This window comes from Nesoenas mayeri (assembly GCF_963082525.1).
Source record: "Nesoenas mayeri genome assembly, chromosome: 19".
NCBI classification, from domain to species: Eukaryota; Metazoa; Chordata; class Aves; order Columbiformes; family Columbidae; genus Nesoenas; species Nesoenas mayeri.
The window spans coordinates 9740785-9755159 of NC_137568.1; the positions used below are offsets into that span (position 1 = coordinate 9740785).

General features: G+C 40.3%; 1 protein-coding gene across 14 annotated transcripts in view; it reads right to left on the reverse strand.

The window, feature by feature from the left end:
* BPTF (bromodomain PHD finger transcription factor) overlaps nt 1-14375 on the reverse strand; it is a 46459-nt gene that overhangs the window by 16867 nt on the left and 15217 nt on the right. For 6 of the 14 annotated variants that reach the window (XM_080356580.1, XM_080356585.1, XM_080356581.1 and 3 more), the window contains 14 exons: nt 12865-13065; nt 12144-12332; nt 9716-9889; nt 9384-9589; nt 7000-7355; nt 6574-6705; nt 5899-6028; nt 5379-5514; nt 5051-5272; nt 2520-4821; nt 2185-2309; nt 1819-1947; nt 1374-1524; nt 767-890 (listed from right to left, as the gene is read on the reverse strand). In XM_080356580.1, the coding sequence (XP_080212706.1) occupies nt 767-890; nt 1374-1524; nt 1819-1947; nt 2185-2309; nt 2520-4821; nt 5051-5272; nt 5379-5514; nt 5899-6028; nt 6574-6705; nt 7000-7355; nt 9384-9589; nt 9716-9889; nt 12144-12332; nt 12865-13065 (4577 nt within the window). The remainder of the gene's footprint in view (nt 1-766; nt 891-1373; nt 1525-1818; nt 1948-2184; nt 2310-2519; nt 4822-5050; nt 5273-5378; nt 5515-5898; nt 6029-6573; nt 6706-6999; nt 7356-9383; nt 9590-9715; nt 9890-12143; nt 12333-12864; nt 13066-14375) is intronic. The other 8 variants (XM_080356592.1, XM_080356590.1, XM_080356589.1 and 5 more) reach the window with 6 other exon arrangements.

The window sequence follows — 14375 nt, forward strand, 5'->3', positions numbered from 1 at the left end:
GGTACATTTAACCTAGAGAGCCACTTTGTGATGGGATAGTATCAGTAAGCTCTTGTGCAATTCTAGCTAATCTTAACATTCTTCCTTGTATCACTGGAATGATCTCTTTATTCATGAGCGTAAATTTCAGTGACTGGTTATCATATTGAGGTAATGCCTATGAATCAGAAATACTCACTCACTGGTAATATATTGTGGTCAGAGGAGATGAAAAGAAAAAGAGTAAGTTGGGAAAAAAGCACAATTCTTAATAATGCATGTGAAATACCAACATGGCATTTGGTTTCCTAATTGTAATTACCTACATTTATATATATGCTGACTTACATCTATATATATGTATATTAAAAAATTATCAATGGGCTTCATTCAGCCAACTTTAGATAGGATAAGAATCGAAAGATTCAATCTGATCAAAGCATGAAGAACACACACAGTTGGATTCTTGAGTCCGCCCCGTTACCCCACAGAACACCAGTGACTTTACCTGCAGATCGGTGCTTCTCGGCCTCCTTTTAAAACACAACAAACAAAACCTTCTTAAGGTGTTATAAATTAGAAAAACAAAAAAAGGAATCCAACCCAAATCTTTGCTTCAACCCCATTTCAAAGTAACAAATGTACACAGTGGCAGCAGTGTGGTTTGATGGCTTAGTCTGCACAGGGAGTGCGAACTGTTTGAAAAATGGTGTAAAATAGGGGTCAACTTTGTTCCCCACATTTTAGTCATGTTGTTGACAGGTGGGCCCACCAGTAGCTCCCCCACCTGCTGGGCAGCCAATCGTTGGTGTTTTAGTTGAGCCTCCAATTGGGCCTTGAATTCCTCTGCCTTCTTCTGTTCACTAACCTTAGCCTGTTGTTCAACTGCCTGGGCCTTTTCCTTCTCCACCCTGCCAAAGACACAACCGAAAGGGAGTTACACCACCGCACAAAGTCCAACCATCCAACTGCATTTCATTTTATCCAGTTTAATCGCTCTTGTAAGAACAAATCTTAAGACTGAAGAGCACAGAAAAACTGGTCGTGGCTTTACAAGCATTTTGAATTAAATTACTGAAGTTGCATGCAACAACCCTGAAATATTCCGATGTTAAACTACTGCAACACCTTACAGGAGACTATTAATCAAAACTGGAAACTGCAAACAATCTATGTAAATACTGTTAATTGAAAACAATTCTTTCCAAGAGATTCAAAAACATTGTTTCCACTCTAAACATGTAATATTGAAAATATTAGTTTTATGACATATATTCTCAGTCTGATTTTACCTTTACTTGCACACACTAGTTTTCTTTGTATTATAGATTTTATTTAACAGACACACGCAAATTCCAACTGCTTGCTTTAAGAGCTCATTTCAATTTGTTTACCTTTCAGCAAAGGCCCTGATCTCCCACAGCTCCAATTCCTCCTCTGCTACCCAGCTCTCAATTACAACAGGGCCTGTTTGCTTGGGTGTTTCTGGCCTTTTTGGCCTTAGTGCACTCGACCGCAGTCCCTTCCTCTGGGGCGTTGGAGTTTCTTTAGAGAACAGTCAAAACACACACGTTAAGCTCAATCATTACACAAAATTAAAGCATAAACCAAGATTTAGTGTGTCTTTCAGCCTCATTTTATAAACAGGAAGGCCTTTCAGCTTCAGATAAATCACGTCAGTTTGTTAAATGTGTCATTTGTTTCCAATGGGCGAATGAATCGTTCATGTCAAGCTGTATTTGCTCCCTTGATGGTGTGAATTAACATAAAGATCCAGTTACCTTAATTTCTGTAGGAGCTTACGGGAAGAGGAGAAAAAACCCAAACCACCATACATACCTTTTGGAGCCTCTGGTACACCAATGGGACATATAATTTTTCTTATACAGTACTCTGACCGGATTCCATATGGACCAACATCTCTTCGCTTGATTATTTCTGTTGTTGTAATTTCAGTTTCAGTTGTTTCTACAACAAATTAGTCCCAATACATTAATAACAGACAACAAACAAACACTAAATCTCCAATCAACGCAATATATTCAACTTAAAGAAGCAGCAACTAGTACAAACTGCTGATTAAAAAAATTCAAACGCCGTAGCTTAACGTCAAGCCTTTACAGCAATGCTTGGAATGAGTGTAATACTCAAAATAACAGCAAGAGCTTTTGCATTAAGAAGGGCAGTGATTTAAAGAAATAATACCTGTACGTGTAGTTCCTCCCCCGGGTGGAGCTTTTGCTGCCATATCATCCCATTTGAGACATGCCCACAGTAAGCGCAACATGAGGCTCACTCCAGCCAGTGATTTTACTGTTTGGAGTCGGTACCTAACAAGAGAGTATTAATTACAAAAATCAAAATGTATTTAAAATACCAAACCAACCAACAGGACAAGGGTTTCCATTCTACCTTTACTGAATGATGTAGAAAATTATTGAATAATAGCAAAATTCGCATGTTTGGGCGCAAGCAAGTATAGCATTTGTATTTTAAAATTCAATTAATTTCTTCACATCCTAAAAATGTAAAGTATGTACCTCCAAGTGATCCCAAAAGTTGGCCTTGGGGATGGATATGGCCAGATATCCAAGGCAGGCTTTGCATTGTAATTGAAATAGGGAACTTCTCGGATCCCTCCTTTTCTGGCCAGCTTTTTTAAGTCATCATTGGGCAAAACAAATATGCTTTTTTTACTGCTTTTGGTAACAAATTTTCTATAAGATGGTAATGCCGTTCCAGAACGAGTTTTTTTGGGTTTTGCAAATTTCATTAACTTCACTTTGTCTTTAGTAGAATATTCTTTGCTGACAGTCATGGAAGTCACCAGCGTTCCTTCTGGGGTGGTCAGCGAATCCATCACCGTTGTCGTAACCACCGTTTTACTGTGTTCTTGCACAGAAATGACGTCGACGTTACTGTCCGCGGCCGGAGCGGTGAGCTTGGTGACGGTGGTGGTGGTGGTTACGGTGGATATGGCACAGTTTTCCGTCGAGGATACCACCGTTGTTTTCTCTTCATTAGAAGCTACAGTCTCTGCAACTTTAAACACAGTTTTGGATTCCGTAGACACAGTTGATGTTGTGGTAGTCACTTCAGTAATGACGGTTTTTATTTTACTTTCTCCATTCACATTCTCCGTTTTATAGGTCTGTACGCCGTTCTGATCAGCAAAGTCACTACTCAAGCTCGATTCCTCACATGAGGTTACAGGTGATGGAGCAACTTTCTTATCCTCAATTACTTCAGTTTCCATAGATTCCGTTTCGCTGTTCAGGTTATTTTCTTTACAGGCAGCGTGCGTTGGTGTGGAAGCTGCGCCAAAGGCACATCTCTCAGGAGAAAGCTGTTTTTCTTGTGACTGAAGACTCTCTCCAGATTCAAACTCAGGTGAACTCTGCGGACGTGACTTATTTTTGTCCTTTGTGTCCTCCGTCATGATGTCACCATTCATGAACGGTTTTACTGAAGATTCCTTATAAGTCAATGGTTTTATTTCATGTTCTGGAATGGATCTATTAATATTATTAACTTTCGGCTCAATATCACCTCCTGCCTTAGTTTCGCAGGTGTCTTTAGCTAAGCAGCCATCGTTTGATAATACTTTAATGTCGTTGTCTTTTCCATTCATTTGAACTGCCGATTTTCCTTTTTCTAAGTCTCTCTTGGTTTCTTCATCTTTGTTATTCTTTTTGTCAGTAACGCTATTTAGATTTGTCTGATCAAGGTATTTGTTGATGGTGCTTGTCTCCACTTTCAGTTCCTGGCCTTGCTTTTGACCATTTGCCTCAGTTAGTTTAGAGCTCAGTAAATCCTCATCAGCGTGTTCCAGACCTTTACTACCTGATTTTTGGTGAAACGCAATCTTGGGTTCGGATTTACTTTCAGTCTTTCCCGGAGCAATTTCTTCCTCCATTTCACTTTCTTGAGAGGATGTCAGTTCAATATGGCTTTTTATCATACAATTGTTTTCCGAATCTTTGCTCTGTTGTTCAGAATTCTCTGCTGAATCTGTTTTTCCAAGAGTGGCCCGAGCATCCTTCCTACAGCTGCTTTCAGTTACCGCCGGCTCTAAGTTCTCACGTTCACACGGAGACACTCTGGTAACAGGTAGTTTTTGTTTCAAAGGTTTTCCGCTTGTTTCCGAAACATCCCATTTCCTTCTACCTTCTGCATTTGTTTCTTTCAAGCCATCCACAAAGGAACTCTCAGACTCTCCAAGAGCATCTTGACACTTCTCAGCATTCAGAGATTGAGGGTTGTTTTCTTTACCATCGTTCTGAATGGAGTTTTCACCTTCAGAGGACCGGGGGGAGTCTTCATCCCGTAGCCGGCCTTCTCTTTTCGGCAGCCTGTTTGTCAAAGGCAAAGAGGGTTCCAGCTCACCGCTTTTGGTACAAGAGATGCCGCTGATGGGCAAGCAGTCCTGTTCCGCATCTTCGCTTGGAGTTTTATCTGAGATATATGTTTGGTCTTGGGAAGACAAGTCAAACCGGCTTCCTTCTTGTACTTTCCTCATTTGCAACTCATCTATGTTTTTCTGGGCGCTTACAGATTGAACGCCCGCCAGTTTAGCACTGGCCTCCAGTTTCATCCTTTCTAAACGTTGTTTTTCTTCTAGTGTAAACTGTTTTATTCGCCTCTCAAGTAGTCCATCTAATTTGGATGATTTTACTTTCCTTTTGTAGCAAGTCCGTAAATGAAATCCCTCGCTGACATTGATTATATCCAGTTTACAATCACTATCTTCATCTTTAACGGGGGATTCAATTTTCACATCATCTACATCCATCGGCTCTTCCTTGATGACTTTATCATTTTCACCATCGATTTCTTTTTCCACTGTGAAGAAGAAATAACTCTGAATCAATAAGCTCTCCTAACAATGAATACCAGACAGTATTTTTACATTAAGTACTAAGAAAGCAATGGACCTTTTAACATATTAATAGATACAAATGTCTTGACAAAACCTGCTACACAGTTTTTCAAGTTATTTCTGAGCTCCTGTGCTTTTACCCATGCAAGGTTGTAAGGAATAGCTCGTTTTACAATAAGTTAAGCATCCCACCTTTGTCTTTTGCACGATCTACGTTTTTGGAAATGGTATCAACTTCAACTTTTTCTTCACGTGACTTTTCTTCTTTCACTTGTACTTTCCCCAAGGTTTCTGAAACGTCGTCTTTGTCTTTTGCTTGCAGATCAAGAGACTCCTTTGTTCTATCTTTCTCCGCTTTTACCTTAATTGGACCTTTTCGTTTATCCAAGTTGCATTTTTCATCTTCACTCTTTGCTATTAACAAATTAATGAAATGGTTTCAATTATACACTCTGCTACATTTTAATGTATGTTAGTCATACGTCAGTAATTTAAAAATGTAAGCAATGCAGACACTTACTTGGTAGCAACTTTCTGTAATTAGCATTAGTATTGCCAGGCAGTTTGGGAATAAACCTGTGCACGTGTGTTTTACTAATCCAGCTCCAGCCGCCATATCCCGTTACTCTATATTCCTCTCCTTTTTGCTTCCAAACCTGTTGAATATTTTTAAACCAGTAGTTTTAGTGGTGCTTTCCTGCACTATTTATACTTTCATTTAAAACATAAGATGTTTTTCTTTTAAAAAGCAAAAACTTCACTTACAGACTTTTTCAAGCAAGTTGAAGGACATTGCTAAAACAATGTACTCTCTAACATCAAAGATACATCTGCTGATAATTGAATTGATTCTATCATAGTAACACCTCACTATTACACGGAATTAAAATGGCTTTTAGAACCTATTTACCTAAAAGCTGAAAGATTACCCGTGTTCTTGAACAGGTGGGCACGGTTCCTATTCCAATGGCAGGGAGTAACGCAATGAAATTTTATGTTTAAAATGAAAACAGAAAAAGAAACACAAAAGAAAACCTTACCTGATGTTTGACAGGAAATGTATATTTCACCCATGTAGCTTGCTGCATTGTTTCTTCTTCTTCTTGTTTTCTCTCTTTTTTTTTCACTTTCTCCTTTTCTTCTCTTTCTATTGCTGTCATTCTGCGTAACCTAATGCATATACATTTCAGTACATTTAAGTACAGGATCCTATCGGCAAATGTCAGAAATCAATCAACAGCATATCCTACCCCTTTGAATAATTTTAAATGTCTGAAGTGAAGAAGAAAGCTCAGGATCAGGTTAGATGTACCACTTGCAATAGGAACACTGTGGTTTTGGCTATTCCAGGAAGGCAAAGAGCTGCCCGTAAATGTGCCTAAAATCAGACACATTTCACTTCTGCCTCTGTGACACAATGAGATACAAAAGACAGACTCCACTGAACTGAGAACATTGAAATTTGCTCTTCTAGTCTCCCAAAGTTTTATCACTTTGAGACTGTTGCTCAGATAAAGAAAACAATCTTACTTTGTGGGAGCAACAACACCGTAAAAATCTTGTGTATTTTCAGTGTTTCTTGTTGAGAAAAACATGGACGTGCTGAACGACTGAGTAAATTTAAACATAATTCTTACAGGCTTAGAGGATCTAGTAACTGTAAAACAAAGTAAAATTCTCATATTCAAAAAGATGTTTCTGTCTGTTTAGCTTACCTAGTGTGCCCCAATGATTCCCGCCAGATCGGCAGCATGACCACCGGTTTAATTGCACATTCCAATATGGCCAGCGCTAGTGCAAATTCTCGAGGTTTGCTGCACATCTGAACAGCCTTAATCCAGTTAGACCTAAACAGGAAAATAAAACAACCACCTGAAATATATACATGCACTAATATAGCGTGCTACGTTAATAAGGTTTAATGGTAGGATAAAATCTCTTCTATTTTAATATTTTACTCAAAAGTGCAATCATTTTAGCTATCCATCGCAAATTACAAACATATGACTTTCTATTTCAATATACTGAAGCACAGTGGTTGGAGAACACTGATTTGAAAAAACAAAGGCCATTGCTTATTAATACTGTTGGCAAAAATACAAGTAACACAAGAGAATACATATTTTCATGTATTAATTTACCTGTGGGAAGCCCAGTTAGGGTGAAGGAATGATGCCGGGATATTGTTTTCTAGCTGAATAATAGTGAGCCTCAAAGTGGATATGGTGAGAACTTTGGACCCGTGTACAGACCCATTCCACTTGAACTCGCCAGCAGGAGTCAGACAGAACTTATGCGAGAGATGTCGTCTCTTGTCGTGGTCCTCCCTGTGCTGGTGCTTGTTCAGTGCGAACGAATTAGTGGCGTACTGATTGTGATAAACGCGATACTTCCCCTCTTGCCCTAATTTGAAATAATTGTTGATATTTCCTTTCATCACAACTTCCTTCTTTGCGTTCACTCGGGAGACTTCACCTTGAGAGTTGACCACCAGAACCTTGGGGAAGAAAGAATGATTTGAAAGGTTCACTTAAGTTTCCAATATTTCTATCTACTTATTTATAATTTAGGCTTCAACTGTCTATATATAAAATAATAAAAATATCTTGCATCAGTTTGTAGAAGCAAATAACTAAGATAGTTGGTTAATGTTCAGGGACTGTTTCTACCGGGCACAAGATCAGAGCATCCTAACACGTAGGAAGTCAAGGAAGGGAGTCAGGAGGTTAATACAGGTTAAACAGGGAACTGCTGGGTATGCTCAAGTGGAAGAGAAGAGTTTATAGATCATGGAAGGAGGGGCTGGCCACTTGGAGAGAATATAAGGCTGTTGTCAGAGGGTGCGTCCTTGTGGCCAGGAAGCCAATGGTACCTGGGGTGGGTTAGAAGGGGGTGGTCAGTAGGTCAGAGAGGTTCTCCTGCCCCTCTGCTCTGCCCTGGGGAGACCACACCTGGAATCTTGTGTCCAGTTGTGGCCCCTCAGCTCCAGCAGGACAGGGAACTGCTGGAGAGAGTCCAGCGCAGCCACCAAGATGCTGAAGGGAGTGGAGCATCTCCCGTGTGAGGAAAGGCTGAGGGAGCTGGGGCTCTGGAGCTGGACAAGAGGAGACTGAGGGGTGACCTGATTAACGTTTACAGATATCTAAAGGGTGAGTGTCAGGAGGATGGAGCCAGGCTCTTCTCGGTGACAACCAGTGACAGGACAAGGGGTAATGGGTTCAAACTGGAACACAAGAGGTTCCACTTAAATTTGAGAAGAAACTTGTTCCCGGTGAGGGTGGCAGAGCCTGGCCCAGGCTGCCCAGGGGGGTTGTGGAGTCTCCTTCTGTGCAGACATTCCAACCCGCCTGGACACCTTCCTGTGTAACCTCATCTGGGTGTTCCTGCTCCATGGGGGGATTGCACTGGATGAGCTTTCCAGGTCCCTTCCAATCCCTGACATTCTGGGATTCTGTAACTGTTTATCCAATATACTAAATATATGTATTTCATCACGGACTGTATAAAGAGTTAGGATATTCTCAAAGATCAACTTTAACATCAAAAAAACCACCATCCCGGCTCCTGAGGAATAGGAACCTGTTTTGCTGCTCTGAATGATGCCCATGGAAGGAGACAGGTTTGGGGAAACTGCTTTGCTAAACTTCAGTGAGCTTTCTGTGAAACCCCTCCTCGGTAAAGCACAGAATTCACACGTGTAGCTGAGCAAACAAGTATCTCTGACTGTGAAAAATGGCACAGATCACACCACTGGTCTAATTACTCGTAACCAAGTTCCAAATTTGAGGGGTTTGTGAACAGACATGCTGAATGCTAACTTACAAAAAAAAGCAGTTAAAACCGGAATGAACGCATCAAATAATATGCAGACAACTAACTGCCACAAATTCCTAACAATCAAACACTTCTTTTCCTGGAGAATCTGGGCTACTTAAAAAACCAGTAACAACAAAAAGAACAACAAAACCCCCCAACAAAACAAAACACTAAAAAACCCCCAACCAACCTGCAGTCAGACAAAAAGTTTACACCAACTGGCAGACATTTAAGAGACATTTCAGGTTCATTGCATCAAGCAGTGCTACAATTTTGCAATGATTGCCTCTAAGTGACCGTACTCTGTCAGTACAGATTTGATATGAACTGGAAATGTGGCTGTTACCCAGCTGGTCAAACAATAATCAAACACAAACCACTGTAAAGCTGCAGTTCTGGCACAGCAGCTCTGAGAGATTTGAAGACAGAAGTGGAAGAAAACACACGTAACATTACTGGCTATGTAGTAAATGAATTTATAACTGTTCTGACCAGCCCGTTAAAGGAAGGTGCAGTGGGTCACTGTCACACCACTCTAAACAGCAACTAAGAGAGTAAGAGCAAAGGAAAAGGAGGAAAAAAGCTTTCTGTGATATTACAATTTCATCATTTATTATTACTACTTTATTTTCAAGTACCTCCACAGTCTGCATAAAATCACTTTTATATTTTTTAAACTATTATCAGTTTTCTAAAACAGTTTTCGTACTTCTTTGAGTTTTCCAAGATGTGCACAAACCTCTCTGCCTTCTTTATATAACTTATTTGCTTCATGTGCCGCAGCAGCAACCTGCTGGCTTTTCATCTGGCTCAACTTGCTATCTGGATTTCGTAATCTTGTGAGCATTCGCGTCGAACCTGGCGTGCCTTTTCCCGCGCCTGGAGAGTCACTTCTTTCACCATTCGATTTCTCTCCTGCCCAGGAAAAAAAGGCTTTTAAAACAAACTTAAAAACTGGAAGTTTTCTATTCATCTATGGGAGTCATAAACTAAAGAATAGATGCATAAAATGGAAGTTTGAGGCGCTATTATTATTATTACCTAAGTCCTCTGAAGTGTGGGATCCCCCCTCTGCATTTTCAGCATCTTCAGGTGTTTTAATGGAGTCGTTCTGTCCAGAGCCCAAGTCGCTCCCGCTGCTGTTCTCAACATCTGGCTGCAGAGCTGCAGCAGATGTGCTGCTGCTGTTGCTCGGAATCATCTGCCCAGTCTCTTCTATAAAAGAACAACTTCATTCTTAGCTTTTAAACTGGATCAATGCAATTTTCCCAGTTCTAAATTTCTCATAAAAAAAAAAGTCAGACTAACATCCTTTGCTGGACTGGAGAGAAGTATCCATAAAATATTAATTTCCTACAGAGCACTGTATCCATGAAAGTGTTTTTTTGTTCTGTTTCAAGCAGTTTTAACTTCTACAGCCCTGAAGAACTACAATTCATACTTGGATGAAATATGAATATGTTTTAAATACAAGACAACTTTTTTCTATAGATGCACACACAGATAACCCTCTACTGGCTTTGTTTTGCTTTTAGAACGCAGATTTCATGAAATTGGGTCTTCCTACAGCTTCTATGATTTTATGTCCTTTATCTGTTCCTCAAAGCACATACCTTCCCATTTCCCCCCAGTTTTCCACTGAGTCTTTGTCTCTTCTTCAGCACATTAATTCTGAGGAATCCCAGATTTCAGTTCAATTGGCACCATTCTAAATCTAAACTCTCCCTCTGCAAAATTAAAACATCGGCCTCTTCCTTACAGCCTGATGGGTCTAAATGTTGCTTCAAGCTCAGTAAGACAAATGGGTTCTTGGTCCTCAGTTGTCCTTGTTCCGTCTTGACATTATTGCCACCTCATTTGTTGCTGTTATAAGATGTCCTGCCCTGCTATGATCTTTCCACTAAACCAGCAGCGAATTGCGGCTACCTAGAAATAAATCATTCCAGCTTCCCAGTAAGAACAAACCGCCAACCCTCAGAACATCAACTTGATGTTGTGCAATAGACACACAGCTCAGCTGTTTAAAAAAAATACAAGAGTTTTCTGTTTCTAGAATTCTTCCAAAACATCAGGGATTCTGTTGTTACTAAGGTGACAGAACAAACTCTCATTTTTGGGAAATATTCACTCCTAGCAGAAAGATGAAGCGGTAAATACTCTGGGATTCCTAGAAGATCCCTAACCTGACTGTACCTCGATATCTGGCTGGGCCAAGTGCGTGACCACCACCGATCAACCCATTTCCCTCTCTACTAAGAGGAAAAACGGAATGGTTTGTGGTGCCTGCTGCTTGGAGAGGAGTGGAAGCACCTTAATTAAGCTCTTAATAAAAGCCTTGTATCTAAATTGTATTAAACAAGGATGGTGACGCACTGTCTAGCTCTGCATTCTACTGCTATTTTCCCCCTCTCTGGGGGAGCTGCCTCACTGATGCTGGTTCGGTATCTCTCGCTCCCTCTGAAATGAGAGTCTCAAACTGAAATTTCATAATAGGAACACAACTATCACTATGAATATAGCAAATTAAACTTGAGGAACAACACACTTTTTCCTACATATAAAGCCCACTAATTTAAAAATAAGCTAGAAGCTTTGGAAGGAGGAAAGTACCAGTGAAAGTATCATAAAGAAATAATGATAAATATAACTGAATCTTGAAAATAGAATAGGAACTCAAATGTGTCTGGAACAAAGTTATAGGATATGTATCTTTTTCCATTAAAAACTGAAAATAAAACTCTGGTCATTTTAACAGTAAACAGATATTTAGAATAACATTTGGTTACTTAATAAAGCTTGTAATAGAATATAATTCTAAAATAGTGCACTAATAGTTTATGCTACACCTCATCAAGTCCCATTTATTCTTAAATCTAAAGTTTGTTTGTCTGAGTTTTTGAATTAAATAGTGTACATTACTACTTTTGAATCACTGACATGGCAGAACAAACCAGGTTACAACAGAACAAGAGCCTCTGTGCTTATAATCCTGAAATCTCTCTAAAAATCCTAGCACGACAGTTTTAATCTTGACATTTTGAGTACGACGGTTTACTCGTGTGAATGAAAATACTTTGTTAGTAATTTATACAGTAAATGAGAGGTTAAAATAATAAATTAGCCAGCAGCAAATTAGAATTTGAAATAAACTTTGATAGGATGCTAAAAATCATTATGGATCATATGGAAAAATAAAATATACAGAAAATAGAACATGAAAAGCTTAGCCATAGTCATCTTTGGAAGGCATGGAAACAAATGCTAATATCATGGAGGACCACAAATTTCAAGCACTAGTTGCAAGAAAATTAACTTGGAAATGTTAATGACAACGTAGCAGTAAAAGATGGCACTGCAAGCAAACAGCATGAGTGATATACGCTGTGAATGGTTTTAGTGGACGAACCAGATAGAAAAATGGAACAGATTCCCCAAATTACAGAGGCATCGGTAGCAGTGCCCTCTGTACCTGAGAGTTCCTGGGGGAGCTCTGATGCCACCTTCTTCTCTGCCACGTTGTTGCTATCAAGGGTTTCTGACTGACACCCCATTGCGTCCTTCCCTTCAGAGCAACTAGTCTCTCCTGCAGAAGGATTTGTGGTGTTGTCATCAGTGCTTGATGTCACACAGTTACTTTTATCCCCAACGACTGTTGCCTCTATAGTAAAACGCACAACAAAACTTTAGGGATATTCTTTAGTATGTCTTGGGATGTAATTTGGCATCATCCATAGAAAGCAACTTCAGCAGCTTTGTTTGATAATGTTGAAAAACATCAAGTTTTTTTACTTTCCTCTTTTTTTCCCTAAGAGATCGTATTGTCTCAGAATCAAAGAACAAACTACATAACTCTGATGAGGAAAACAATATTAGAAATGATGTAATATTGCTTACTACAAACACGTTTGATCACAACCTGTAGGTGCCACCTGTACCTCAAGCCAAGGTATCCACAAGGCAGCTGTATTTCACTTGAAAAGCAGGAAAGTTGGGGACACTACTTAACAAGAAAAACAAGTGTAATATATAACCCCAAAGGAACTGACAGATATCACCTATTATTTAAAAAATAGCGCAGAGAATCATACAAAATAAATTAACCTCACTTACACTTAAATAAATGTGAGGACCTGAACTAAAGGTTCACTTTACTGAAATGAAGTTGTCAAACACAGTCACAGTTTCTTTACCTTCTGTTTTCGCTTTTTCCCCATCTTGCTCAGTGGGTGTTTCCTCCGTTTTATCTTGGTCTCCAGACTCTTCCTTGCCTCTCTCGGCATCTGTCTGGTCATTATCAATGTCACTTTTGGCCTTTTCTGCTTCATCATCTGCTGTGGTTTTATCTTCCACTATTTCTCCTTTTCTTGCTCTGATAACGTCCAAAATTTCATCTGCAATAGAAAGTATGTTGTCATCAATAAGCAACAAACCATCACCTCCTGAGCCACTGAGCAGAAATAACGTGGCATAAATGACGCTTCTTTTCAATGAGACAAAAGATAACATCAACCTTCTCACTACTTTTTCCCCACTTAGAAGAAACCACTCCAAAGATTTCATTATTGATCTCCCAGAGCTATGCATTTATATAGTGATGAATTAAATCAACTTTTAAACTTGAATATCTAATCTTCACGTCTTCCCTAGAACCAAAGTTCAAACCTTCACAAATTTATACTGCTATTTACTGCTCCAAGGCAGATAAACTGAACTGGTGGGGAACTGCAGAGGAGATAGACATTCTTCCACACTTGCCAAAATAGTGAAGCTCTAATATTTTTGCCACCCGTTGGACTGTGAAATGTTTACAAGGAGTTATACATATAAATATATGAAATAGAGTACATCAAGAAACATTTGACAGTTAACACAGCTCCACTCCAACACCTGGAACGATAGCAATCCGGCACATCCTGAGCATATTCCTTGGTGCCACCTCAAGGCATATCAGGGATAAGAGGGTCATGAGGGGCAGTCAACATGGCTTAATCAAGGGGAAGTCATGCTTGACCAACCTCATTGACTTTTATGAGGACATAACAAGATGGATGGATGATGGCAGAGCAGTGGACGCGGTCTACCTTGACTTGAGTCATTTGACACAGTCTCCCACAGCTGAACTGAGGGAGTGCGGTCTGGATGACCGACCGGGCAGTGAGGTGACTGTGAACTGACTGAAGGGAAGAAGCCAGAGAGTCGTGGTCAATGGGGCAGAGTCCAGTTGAGGCCTGTACCTAGTGCAGTGCCTCAGGGGGCAGTGCTGGGGCCGGTGTTATTCAATATATTCATCAATGATTTGGATGAGGGAATAGAGTGACTATCAGCAAGTTTGCTGGGAGGAGTGGCTGACACTGGAAGCTGTGCTGCCATCAGAGACTTGGACAGGCTGGAGAGTTGGGCAGGAAAAATTTAATGAAATAGAACAAGGGCAAGCGTAGAGTCTTGAATCTGGGTAGGAATAACCCCAGGTTCCAGTGTAAGTTGGGGAATGACCTATTAGAGAGCAGTGTAGGGGAAAGGGACCTGGGGGTCCTGGGGACAGCAGGGTGACCATGAGCCAGCACTGGGCCCTTGTGGCCAGGAAGCCAATGGTACCTGGGGTGGGTTAGGAGGGGGTGGCCAGTAGGTCAGAGAGGTTCTCCTGCCCCTCTACTCTGCCCTGGGGAGACCACACCTGGAATATTGTGTCCAGTTGTGGCCC